The 12,549-nt window shown below is 44.7% G+C and overlaps 1 protein-coding gene across 1 annotated transcript in view; it reads left to right on the top strand.

Annotated features, from left to right (window-relative positions):
• Positions 1–12,549, top strand: part of LOC132499268 (chromatin remodeling regulator CECR2) — a 160,470-nt gene that overhangs the window by 119,227 nt on the left and 28,694 nt on the right. Inside the window, exon 8 of the mRNA XM_060113759.1 lies at positions 10,082–10,235. Within this exon, the coding sequence (XP_059969742.1) occupies positions 10,082–10,235 (154 nt within the window). The remainder of the gene's footprint in view (positions 1–10,081; positions 10,236–12,549) is intronic.

The raw sequence follows: 12,549 nt of genomic DNA, 5'->3' as shown, positions 1-12,549 counted from the left end.
GAAGTTCCCTGTGACGGCCGCTGCCAAGCCTCTGACATCATCTGGGGGTCTGACACCCCCAGGAAGCTCTGCAATCCCTCGTGGCTGAGCTTGTCTCTCGTCCTCCTACCTGTTCCAGCCTCACCGGCCACAGAACCGCCTCTAAAGGAGAGCTGCCCCCCTGCTGCTCAGAATCCACCTTTGAGAGCCCTTCCCGGCAACCCGAGGTGATGAAACTGGCTTTTCCTTGGTAATATGAGACAAAACTTGTTAAAAATGTTTACACCGTTCAGGGAGTTTGGCACATGGTACCTCTGAGCTTTTTTGAGCGTTTTTAAGTGAATAAGCTGTGTGGGGCCTTGTAGAGCCGAGTTGTCATTTTTGCCGACTGGCCTGGGGTGCCCCGGGCCCTCGTTTAGGTAGAGCCTCACCTGGCCCTTCCCGGCCTCTCGACTGGTGGCAGTGGCAGCCACAGCAGCAGCTGAGGACACTCTCACCCGTCTTGTCCTCGCTTTTCCTCACTTGTAACTGTAGGGAAGCGTCCACAGAGGACACGGGCAGGATTGCAGCCTGGGCGGAGGTCTGACTGCCTGTCCGTCAAGTCCACTGAGCAGTAGGTGAGTGTGTGAGAGCGAGCGGAGAGAAGGGTTGACGTGTTCAGAAAAGATGGTCCCGTTTTATCTCGTGTGCTCCTTCCATCCCAAATTCTTTATTTACGTTGATTTCATGTTTAAAACCTCAAGCCTTTTTGGAGTATTCTTCTACGTAAGATGCATTTCTAGAAAGAGAAGGAGTTGTAAAAATAAGACATAAGTTGACTGTTTGGCTCCCCTAATCTCCGGGGATGATACTCACATCATTATTTACTGTAATACCGAGGAGAATGATGGGTTCTGTTACACACGTGTCATAGGAATGCAAGAGGCAAAGATGGAAGGGACTGGGGCTGAGAGTTGGAGCAGCAGAACTGTGTCGCCTGAGCCCTGCAGGGTGGCTGAGGTTTTGACGGTGGCAGTGCAGGCGGGGGGTCAAGACAAGCAGAAGTACACAGGCAGGGTCGCGTGCAATGCAGTCGGAGAGTGTGTGTGCTGGGTCGTGGCTGGCGTGTAAGATGTGTTGTGACTCAGAGTGGCGGTTGGGTTGGAACAGTCAGACTTCGGAGTCCCCTGGCCGTCCCCTGCTTGTTTGTCCATGGGAGGCAGTGGTCGGAGGCTATGTCGTTCGGTCTTTGTTTCAGGAAGATGCATCTGTGGTCAGACCCCATCAGGAACGACTGCAAGGTGAGCAAGTAGCTGTAGGGTCCCTGCTCTGGGAGCGTGGGCCTAGAAGGGAGGGCGGCCTTTGGGGGGAGCGTTTCACTAGAGGATGATGGAGTGAAGGTCGGGTTGCAAGTGAGTAAAAGGGGAGTTACTGGTCAGAGTGGTATTTGTCCTCTTGAGAAGCCTGGCCGTGAAAGAAAACAAAGGAATCGTGACGAAGTGCAGAGGAAGCAGCACTGAGGAGAGTTCTCGGCATTTCAGGTCCCGTTTCCTTAGTTGGAGCAGGATGTCCACGGGCTCTCGGTGCTCCCTGTGCGGTGGGGGCGCTCGCGTGTCCAGCGGGGGGGGACGCGAACTGGGAGGGGCAGGGTAAGAGTTGAGACAGTGCTTGGTGAAGAGATGCTTCGGGGGGAGCAGTCCCCGGAGCCCCCTGTGTTTGGGAAGTTGTGTTCTGTGACGTTGTTCAGCATCGCAGCTGTAGGAAGGGGCGAAGCTGCTGTTTGTATTTACTGAGACGTTAACAGTGGGCAGGTAGGGCGGGATGAGGCCCGGGGGGTCTGACGAGAAGGGCTGGACGGGGGAGGGGTCGCGGGCAGGACTGAGGGGGCACCCCCTGCCTCCCCTGCTGCCCAGTTCCCAGACTCGCTCCACTTTTTAATGCCTTGTCTCCTTTTTTTTTTTTAAATTATTTTATTTATTTGTTTATTTATTTATTTATGGCTGTGTTGGGTCTTCGTTTCTGCGCGAGGGCTTTCTCCAGTTGTGGCAAGCGGGGGCCACTCCTCATCGCGGTGCGCAGGCCTCTCACTATCGCGGCCTCTCTTATTGCGGAGCACAGGCTCCAGACGCGCAGGCTCAATAATTGTGGCCCACGGGGCCAATTGCTCTGCGGCATGTGGGCTCCCCCCAGACCAGGGCTCGAACCCGTGTCCCCTGCATTGGCAGGCAGACTCTCAACCACTGCGCCACCAGGGAAGTCCCAATGCCTTGTCTCCTTTTAGCATCCATCCCATTGGCTGTTCAAGCAGTTAGTGGTCAGAGCACGTTTCCCCTGGAGGCCGTGTCTGGCTGGCTTGTGACAGTGTGGACCCTCTGCGGCCTTGCGGTCGTTGGTGTGACTGCAAGATTGTGTGTTCAGGGACCGGGCCATTAACCGAGTACATCCTACCTTGATCCAAGAAAGGGGAAAAGCTCATTTAAAAATCTCTGTTTTTCCAGTATGTTTGGACTTATCTTCTGTGTCTTTTTTCTTCAGCTTGTAAGTATGTCTGTACCAGGAGGTAAACTGAGGCAGTCCTGTTCTGCCTGATTTGCAGGTCTCTCCAGCCCCTTCTTCCCTCGAGGCCCTGGTTGGAGGTGGCCTCAGTCAGGCTGTCCAGCTGTAGTTCTCAACTGGTTTTCTGCCTCGTTCCCCTTGACGGGCTCTCGCTGCCTTTGTATCTGGACAGTTAACCGCCTCCTTGAAAGCCTTCCCATTTTCTGCTCACTGCCCTGGACTGAGTCCTAAATGCCCTGGTTTACATCTGGTTGCAGAATAATCCGAATACAGATAGGCAGGTTCGTCACTGCTGCCAGCAAAAGCCTAGCTTCAGACACTCAAGTTTTAGGTTATTTGCAGCGTTGTTTGTTTGTATTCTGCTCTTTGGTCTTAGATACAAGTAACCATGGTATTGAAGAGAGTCTGGATGTCAGTTACAGAGCTGAACATTCTGGAGAAAGCCTTCAGTGTGGCATGAGTTTTGTGCTTTTGTTGAAACAGCAGAAAATCTTCAGGTCTTTAGTGGCTTATAGGCAGGGTTTCTGGTCACCCAGGAGTCCAATCTTAGTGCCTCTGAAAGTCTTTTAATGATGACTCCTGGGGAAATACACCAGTGAAGGGACACTGTCTCCCTGACCTCCTGGACTGTTTTTGTCAGGAGACTCTGGACATGCCATTGCCAGGGAGCTCGGGTCCCATGTGTGCTGGGGATGGGTGGGGGGCATGGACGGGGAGTCCTGGGCTCAGCTTCAGCCAGATTCTATTTGTAATTGTTGAGAGGATTTCAAAGTGCCGTTTCTAATTAGCTTCTCATTGAAACCCTGTCCTGGTCCCACAGGCCTCTTCTCTGCACAGCATTAAACACAGCCCTGCCCCGTCTGCAGCTGACCCCTTCTAAAGAAAAAAAGTTGCAATGCAAAGCAGTGTAAGATTTTTTTTTTAACTGCTAGTTTTTTGTTGGTTTTTGTTGACTCGACTGTATGTACTTGTTCTTTAAACCACTGAAGTTTAAACTGTTGAACTGCCACAGGTCTCTTCAGGTCCTACGTCCCATCCCCTGCTGAAAAGTAGCACGGAAATTTAAAACAGACTCTTGGTGCACCACGTGCATATTTTTTCCCAAATGTGTGTGATGCAGTTTATATAAAATAGTAATTGTTCAGAATTCACATCAGATGGGAACTGCTGAAATTATAACACGTTACGATGAAGGAGAAAGGGGCATGAGAAATTGTGAGGCCAAGAGGTATCTCACTAAGCAGAGGTGTTTTTATGCCAGCAGGCAACCCCGGGTGGGGGCAGTCTGGAGAAGGCAGTTGGGGACCAGGCAGGGATTGAAACCCCGGAGAAGGGCCACTGCGGGCGGGGGCGGTCAGGACGTTGCAGCACAGATTCTGGACCTTCCTTCTTGCTCCTGGGCGCTCCGGGGGCTTTGAGTTTTGTTGTTGTCAAGTTCTCCAAATCACAGACTTTTGTTTTTTGGGGTTTTTTTAAGATGTAATTGACTTACAACATTAGTTTTAGGTGTACAACATAGTGATCTGATATTTGTACACACTGCAAAATGATCACCAATAGGTCTAGTTAGCATCTGTCACCTCACACGGTTACAGATTTGTTCTTAGGATGAGAACCTGTAAAATCTACTCTCTTATTAGCTTTCGCATACACAATACAGTATTATTAACTACGGTCACCTATTTATTTTATAACTGGAAGTTTGTACCTTTTGACCACGTTTTTTTAAAAAATAGATCTTTATTGGAGTATAATTGCTTCATAATACTGTGTTAGTTTCTGTTTTACACCAAAGTGAATCAGCCATATGCATACATATGTCCCCATATCCCCTCCCTCTTGAGCCTCCCTCCCACCCTCCCTAACCCACCTCTCTAGGTCATTGCAAAGCACCGAGCTGATCTCCCTGTGCTATGCGGCTGCTTCCTGCTAGCTAACTGTTTTCCATTCGGTCGTGTGTATATGTCGATGCTACTCTTACTTCGCCCCAGCTTCCCCCTCCCACCCTATGTCCTCACGTCCATTCTCTGTCTTCCTCTTTATTCCTGCCCTGCAACTAGGTTCATCAGTACTTTTTTTTTTTTTTAGATTCCATATATATGTGTTAGCATACGGTATTTGTTTCTCTCTTTCTGACTTACTTCACTCTGTATGACAGACTCTAGGTCCATCCACCTCACTACAAATAACTTGATTTCGTTTCTTTTTATGGTTGAGTCATATTCCATTGTATATATGTGTCACGTCTTCTTTATCCATTCATCTGTCGATGGACATTTAGGTTGCTTCCATGTCCTGGCTGTTGTAAATAGAGCTTTAATGAACATTGTGGTACATGACTGTTTTTGAATTATGGTTTTCTCAGGATATATGTCCAGTAGTGGAATTGCTGGGTCATATGGTAATTCTATTTTTAGTTTTTTAAGGAACCTCCATACCGTTTTCCATAGTGGTTGTTACCAACTTACATTCCCACCAACAGTGCAGGAGGGTTCCCTTTTCACCACACCCTTTCCAGCATTTACTAGATTTTTTGATAATGATTTCTAGATTTTTTGGTAATGGCCATTCTGACCCAGCGTGAGGAGATACCTCATTGTAGTTTTGATTTACATTTCTCTAATAATTAGTGATGTTGTGCATCTTTTCATGTGCCTTTTGGCCATCTGTCGTCCTTGGAGAAATGTCTATTTAGGTCTTCCACCCAGTTTTTAATTGGATTGTTTGTTTTTTTGATATTGAGCTCCATGAGCTGTTTGTATATTTTGGAGATTAATCCTTTGTCAGTTGTTTCATTTGCAAATATTTTCTCCCGTTCTGAGGGTTGTCTTTTTGTCTTGTTTGTGGTTTACTTTGCTGTGCAAAAGCTTTTAAGTTTAAGTCCCATTTGTTTATTTTTGTTTTTATTTCCATTACTCTAGGAGGTGGGTCAAAAAAGATCTTGCTGTGGTTTATGTTAAAGAGTGTTTTTCCTATGTTTTCCTCTAAGAGTTTTATAGTGTCTGGTCTTACATTTGGGTCTTTAATCCTTTTGGTGTGAGTTCAGTTTTTTTAGATTCCACATACAAGTGAGGTCATAACAGTATTTGTCTGTCTCTGACTTGTTTCACTTAACATAATGCCCTCAAGTCATCCATGTTGTCACAAATGGCAGCATTTCCTGCTTTTTGTGACTGAGTAATATTCCATTGTATATGCACCACCTCTTCTTCATCCGTGGACACTTAGGTGTGTCCCTGTCTTGGCTCTTGTGAATAATGCTGCAATGCACAAATAAGTCCATATACATTTTCAAATTAGTGCTTTTACTTTCTTTGGAAAGATACGCAGGAGTGGAATTACTGGGTCATGTGATAATTCTATTTTTTATTTCTTGAGGAACCTCCATACTCTTTTCCATAGTGGCTGCACCAATTTACATTCCCACCAACTGTGCACAAGGGTTCCCTTTTCTCCACACCCTCAGCAACACTTACCACCTCCTGTCATTTTGATGATGGCCATCATGGCCGTTCTACCAGGTGTGAGGTTTTGATTTGCATTTCTCTGATGATTAGTGATGTTGAGCATCTTTTCATGTGTCTGTTGGCCATCTGTATGTCCTCCTTGGAAAAATGTCTGTTCAGATCCTCTGCCCATTTTTTAACGGGATTTTTTGTTTGCTATTGTTATAACAGTTTGCTTTTTTAAGATGCTGTAAATTCAAGTTATTCAATTATTACATCTTATGTGCTTAGTATAAATATTAATGTATTTAAAAAAGAACTAACTAGACAACAAATTGTATGATCCCATTTATGTGAAATGTCCAAAATAAGGAAATCCATAGAAAGAACAGCTTGGTGGTCTCCAGGGCCTGGGGAGTGGAGGATGCAGAGTGACTGCCTATTGGGTGTGGAGCTTTCTTTCAGGTGGTGAAATGTTCTGTGACTTAACACAGATGGTGGTCGCACACGTTGTGAATATCCTGAATGCCTCTTTAAGGTTATGCACCTTAAAATTGTTCATTTCCTGTGAATTTCACTTCAGTATCTTTGCATGTATTTCTGAAGGATTCAGAGTCTCTGATTTAGCAGCAGTCCTTGGCATTTATGATTTTCTAAGTTTTAAAATTCCTGCTTCAATATATAAAAGATAACTAATAAGAACCTCCTGTACAGCACAGGGAACTCTATTTGGTGCTGTGTAATGATCTATATGGGAATGGAGTCTAGAAGGGTGTGGACATGTGTATGGCTGATTCACTTGGCTGTACAGTAGAAACTAATACAACGTTGTAAACCAACTATACTCCAATAAAAAAAATTAATTAAAAAATTCCTGCTGCATTGTTATCGAAATATCTTAAGCTATTTAAAATCAGTTTTAATACCTCACCATAAAATCTGTAAGTGATCGTAGCCTGTTGGTACTTTAACGTTTGAATTTTAGACTTTTAATAGGGATCACATGGTAGTGGGGGTAAGAAGTTAATAAAAATTGGGTCGTTTTAGAGCATGTAATACTAGGTGATTTCCCCAGCTTATTTGGGAAGGGGCTGTTCTGTGTCCGAAAGAATTTACACGCTCTTACAGAAAACTCGCGTAAAAAGTGCAGGAGACGTGGTAACAGTTTCCCTACTTACAGTTTCATGTGTTTGCTTCAGGCCCTTTCTCTGTGCGTTTATTACAAACCTGGGATCACACTGACTGTTGCCTTGTGACCTGTGTTTTTCATTTAACATCAAGGTGCCTTTTCATATTTCATTAAATATTCCTCAGAAAAAACAATTTTTAATGATTGCATAGTTATTATGTAATTTTACCTATTTTTAAACATTTAGGATATTTACAGTTTTTCACTGTTTTAAATGTTGACTTTAATGTACTCAGAAATATTTTGCTTCGCTGTCTCACTTTTAAGATAAAGTCACAGCAGTGCAATTACTCTGTTCAGGGTTCCTGATATGTGTGTCCATCTTGTCCTCCAGAAGATCTGTGTCCCCAGCTCATTGAGGGCGTCCATGTTACCATGTCTTTGCAGACGTGTTACTTTTGTCATCTTTTACAGTTTTATAAGTGAAGAGGCTGTTTTGCTTTTCCTTATGATCATGGATGTGTTTTATCTACTTCTGTGAATTTTGTATTCATGTTTCATTTTTTTGGTGGGGGCTACTGTTAACTGCTTTGTAAGACATCTTCCCATGTTAAGAATAGTACGTCGTTGTCTTTGCTGAAAAAATTGTGTAGATATTCTTAGGATGTACGTAATTACCTATCTTCCCCTTTTCCCCTCCTTCCGTTGTCTTCACGCGTGCAGTGCCTCTCTTGTTTGCTGACCAGGTGACTCTTTGGTGACCAGTCCTTGGGCTGTGTCCTCAGTCCTCACTGAGATGCTGATCCTCTCTAGTATGTCTTTGTTCTGGCTGAAGGGAGAGCACTTCTCATGCCGTCCTTTGTTAGGCAGGGGCAGGACACACACATTGCTGTCATCATTGTATGCAGTAAATAACTAGTGGTTATTATATGTGCTTGTTTTTCTCTGCTTTTTCATTGGGTCTGAAGTGTAGAAAGCAGTGCACTTTTCTTTGAATGAAATAATTCGTTTGGCGAGGCTTGTGTTCCTCTATCCCCTGCCTTTCTGCCACCCTATCAGTTGACATCTTAGGGGCGTCTGCTTGGAATCACTGTACAACTGAAAAGAGTAAAGGCGCATTTTTCTGGTTTGCTTTTGCTTTGTTAACAGTAGCTCCACTATAACTTCTCAACTAGGTAAAGATGTTGCCCCAAAGTTGGAATAATTAGGGACCTGTGGAGCTGGGGGCAGTGCAAGGGAAGGTGCTTCCCCAGCCTTAGGAGGCTTGTCTGTGTGCAATGCCAGCTGCAGCCCAGTGTCACAAAGGACATCTAGCTCGTGTACACTGCCCATTCTAGTTACAGGAGAAAGATTTTAGGGAACTTTGTTTAATTCTGTTTGGGTGGCTGACTACCGTATCATGTGTGCAGTAATAATGGTTAACATTTTTTTCATTTTCATCTCTCTTCTCTTACTCAGTTCATATTTTTACCTTGTCAAGTAGCCACCTTTTTTAAAGTCAGGCTCAGAATTTGAACAGTAAAACCTTTGACTTTCAGAAGGTCTACTATCTAGGCAAGACCGCTTTCCTAATTATGAGTCAAATGACAATCGAAACAAGTTTTAAGGACCATAAAAAAAAAAGTAGAAAATTTCAACGAGAGTGGTTTCAGTGTTTTATGACTTTGTATAGATGGCAGTCGGCTGTCATCTTTTTTTTCCCCCACGTTAAGACCACTTGTGTAATCTCCATAGAATACAGATATCTAGCATAGAAGATTCTTATTAGGTCTTCTTCCTACTGAAAAGATCTGTTAAGAAAAAGTCATATTCCTGATTTAGTTTTACCTAACGTGGGATAATCATTATCTTTTCTGTAAGGGTAACTGGCATTTTCCCTTTGTAGACACCTGATTCATTTTTCTGTGTCTGTGCAACTTACAGGTGTTCTCTGTTGCAGGCAACAATTATTACCTCTTCAATTTTAAAAAAGAAAAAGTTCTGCCTTACACATCAGCACAGAAGTCAAGGGAAGAAATGGAAAATAACGATTTCAGTCCTAGTTTGAGTGTTCTGGGCTACAGAATGGCTCAGAACTAGCTATGTTGGAAATGTCCAGAGTAAAACTTTCAGAAATTATGATGGTAATGGTCCTGTTTTCCTTTTCTTTCCTTAATTTTTTAGGCAATCACATTCGCACTAACCACCTGAAATCATTATATTTTAATGCTGTTTGGGTTGAAAAACAAGGGGAAAGCTTGCCAGTCTGAGGGACGCAGTGCATTTCTGTGCTGTCACCTTCATCTCTTTTCTGTATCTTAAGGCAAAATGGTGGCCCTTCCCACCGAACCCTCCATTTTATTTACTGTTTGATTAGTAAAGAAAAGTACAAAAGTTAGGAGTTCCGAAGGCGTGCACATTATTGAAATTGTGCTAGCTTATCCTTCTCATAGTTATTTAGATGAAGGTGCTTTTTTTGGGGGGCGGTACGCGGACCTCTCACTGCTGTGGCCTCTCCCGTTGCGGAGCACAGGCTCCGGATGCACAGGCCCAGCGGCCATGGCTCACGGGCCCAGCCGCTCCGCGGCATGTGGGATCTTCCCGGACCGGGGCACGAACCCGTATCCCCTGCATCGGCAGGTGGACTCTCATCCACTGCGCCACCAGGGAAGCCCGAAGATGCTTTTTAAGATACCAGTTTTATCAAAGATTAAATCTAAGAGTGGTGTCTCCTCTCTGCTCCGGTCTACTCTCCAGATTATCTCCCAAAGACTACAAATTTAGGTCAGTCATCGGGCCCAAGCCTTTACCTGTTCTGATCCCCACTGTGTCTTAATGTGAGTGTGTGTCTGCATCCATTCATTGATTGTACAGATGAGAAGATGAACTTGTAGCTAGGTTGTAAGCCACCCAGCTGTGTGACACTATACGCTGAATAGAAAACGTGGAATCTTTACTCAAGGACGTGGTGTTGCTTTATTGTGTGTTGACTGAACTTCTTGGCCCCTCGCAGGAGACCCCTGTGCTCAGCAGGATAGAAAAACAGAAGCGCAGGGAGGAGGAAGAGGAGCGCCAGATCCTCCTGGCGGTGCAGAAGAAGGAGCAGGAGCAGCTGCTGAAGGAGGAGAGGAAACGGGAGCTGGAGGAAAGGGTCAAGGCCGTGGAAGGTAGGAGGGCTCTGCCCAGGGCTCTGGCAGCAGGGCTGTCCGGGTTGGGTGGGGGGTGTCCTGGGAGCCCTGCCGTCTGGCTGGCTCGGGGCCAGCCCCGCAGTACCCGTGCCCTTGCCCTTGCCGTCCTGGGGTCCTTCCATCCCTGCCTTCACTCTCGGCTCCGCCACAGTCCCGTGTGGAATTGAAAAAAGGTGACTCTCACAGAAATAACCTTACACACAGAGGAGATGTACTTAAGAAAAGCCTCGCCCTGCCCCGGAGTGCGTGGGCGTGCGGGGTTTCTAACCTTTGTACTTAAGGCACATATGTTAGATGCAGTGGTGTTTATAAGCTGAACTTGATAAATCACTGGATAGCAGAGCATTTTGGCTTTCTTAAATACAGACCAGTATTTTAAGTAAATGTATTGAACTTTTTATTTATTTTTAAAATTTATTTATTTTTGGCTACGTTGGGTCTTCGTTGCTGTGCGTGGGCTTTCTCTAGTTGTGATGAGCAGGGGCTACTCTTTATTGTGGTGGGCGGGCTTCTCATTGCGGTGGCTTCTCTTGTTGCGGAGCACAGGCTCTGGGTGCGTGGGCTTCAGTTGTTGTGGCATGTGGGCTCAGAAGTTGTGGCACATGGGCTTAGTTGCTCCAAGGCATGTGGGATCTTCCCGGTCCAGGGCTTGCATCCATGTCCCCTGCATTGGCAGGCGGGTTCTTCCCACCAGGGAAGTCCAATTGAACTTTTTAAAAGTTTAAATAAAATAGCATAACACAGATTTGGCTCCCCCCGCCCCCAGCCACACTGCATGGCTTATAGGATCTTAGTTCACTGACCTGGGATCGAACCTGGGCCCTGGCAGTGGAAGCGCCGAGTCCTAACCACTGGACCACTGGGAAAGTCCCAGATTTGGCTTTTTAATGCAGTGTTAACATGCAAATTTTAAACACATTTTGGCTGTAAAATTTAAAGGATTCTGGCCTTATCATGTGATTTCCCCTCTCATTCCTAGGGTATTGCCTTCTGATTCTTTTCTTTTTTATTTTATTTGTTTATTCATTTTTGGCTGCGTTGTATCTTCGTTGCTGTGCGCGGGCTTTCTCTAGTTGTGGCGAACAGGGCCTACTCTTTGTTGCGGTGCCTGGGCTTCGCATTTTGGTGGCTTCTCTTGTTGAGGAACACGGGGTCTAGGTGCGCGGGCTTCGGTAGTTGTGGCTCGTGGGCTCTAGAGTGCAGGCTCAGTAGTTGTGGTGCACGGGCTTAGTTGCTCTGCAGCATGTGGGATCTTCCTGCACCAGGGCTCGAACCCGTGTCCCCTACATTACCAGGCGGATTCTTAACCACTGCGCCACCAGGGAAGCCCTGCCTTCTGATTCTTAGTAGGCTAACCCTATTCTGACCTTGATCGTTTCTTCATTCTAGAACGCTTAGTGCATTTAATCTACTAATGTAGCCTGTGCCACATTTGGTGGTATATCATAGGTTGAGATTTTGCATAATTTATTTCCAGTGCTAGATTTAAATTCCTCAAAATAGTAACTATACTTTTATTTCTTTATATTTTTCAATAGAGTTCTGTAATTTTCAGTGGAATTCTTATTAGGTATCATTGTCATTTGACTTCTTTCTAAGTTGAAGTATGATTGGCGTATACCATTCCCTTATTTTCAGGAGTAAACACAATTTGACGTTTATGTACGTTGCAAAATTATCACCACAATAAGTTAAGAATTTGATTTCTTTTAATGAGAGTAGCTTTCACATACACAGTCCAGTGTTACGGACTGTGGTCACCACAGTGTACATCACATCCCCAGGACTGACTTGTTTTGTCACTGGTAGTTTGCACCTCTTGACACCATCTCCCATTTCACCCACCCTGGCTCCCCTTCTTTGTGTTCTCTGTATCTGCGAGTTTGGTTTCGTTCTGTTTTGTTTTGGAGGTAGATAACGGTAATGGTTGTACAACACTGTGAAGGTACCTAATGCTACTGAATCATACACTTAAAATGGTTAAAAAGGTACATTTTTATATTTCTCACTAAAATTCTTAAAAAGCAAAAAGAAAAGGAAAAGGCCAAATAAATATACTGCTATTTATTAGGATTGTCTTTGTATAAAAAGGATGTTACAAGACTGGATTCTGACTAATACTCATGCTAAGTGAAATGAGCCCATATGGAAGGGGACATTGAGACTTCCTTGTTCTCAGTGTGGTTGATGCGAAACCTAAAAATTCTTCTTGCCTCAATTATGTGGAGATTCTATTTGTTATTCGATATAATACTTGGTCTGATATTGTGTAAATACCCTTTTTAAGAACATT

Source organism: Mesoplodon densirostris, chromosome 11 (assembly GCF_025265405.1).
Source record: "Mesoplodon densirostris isolate mMesDen1 chromosome 11, mMesDen1 primary haplotype, whole genome shotgun sequence".
NCBI classification, from domain to species: domain Eukaryota; kingdom Metazoa; phylum Chordata; class Mammalia; order Artiodactyla; family Ziphiidae; genus Mesoplodon; species Mesoplodon densirostris.
This window is presented reverse-complemented; position numbering and strand designations above follow the sequence as displayed.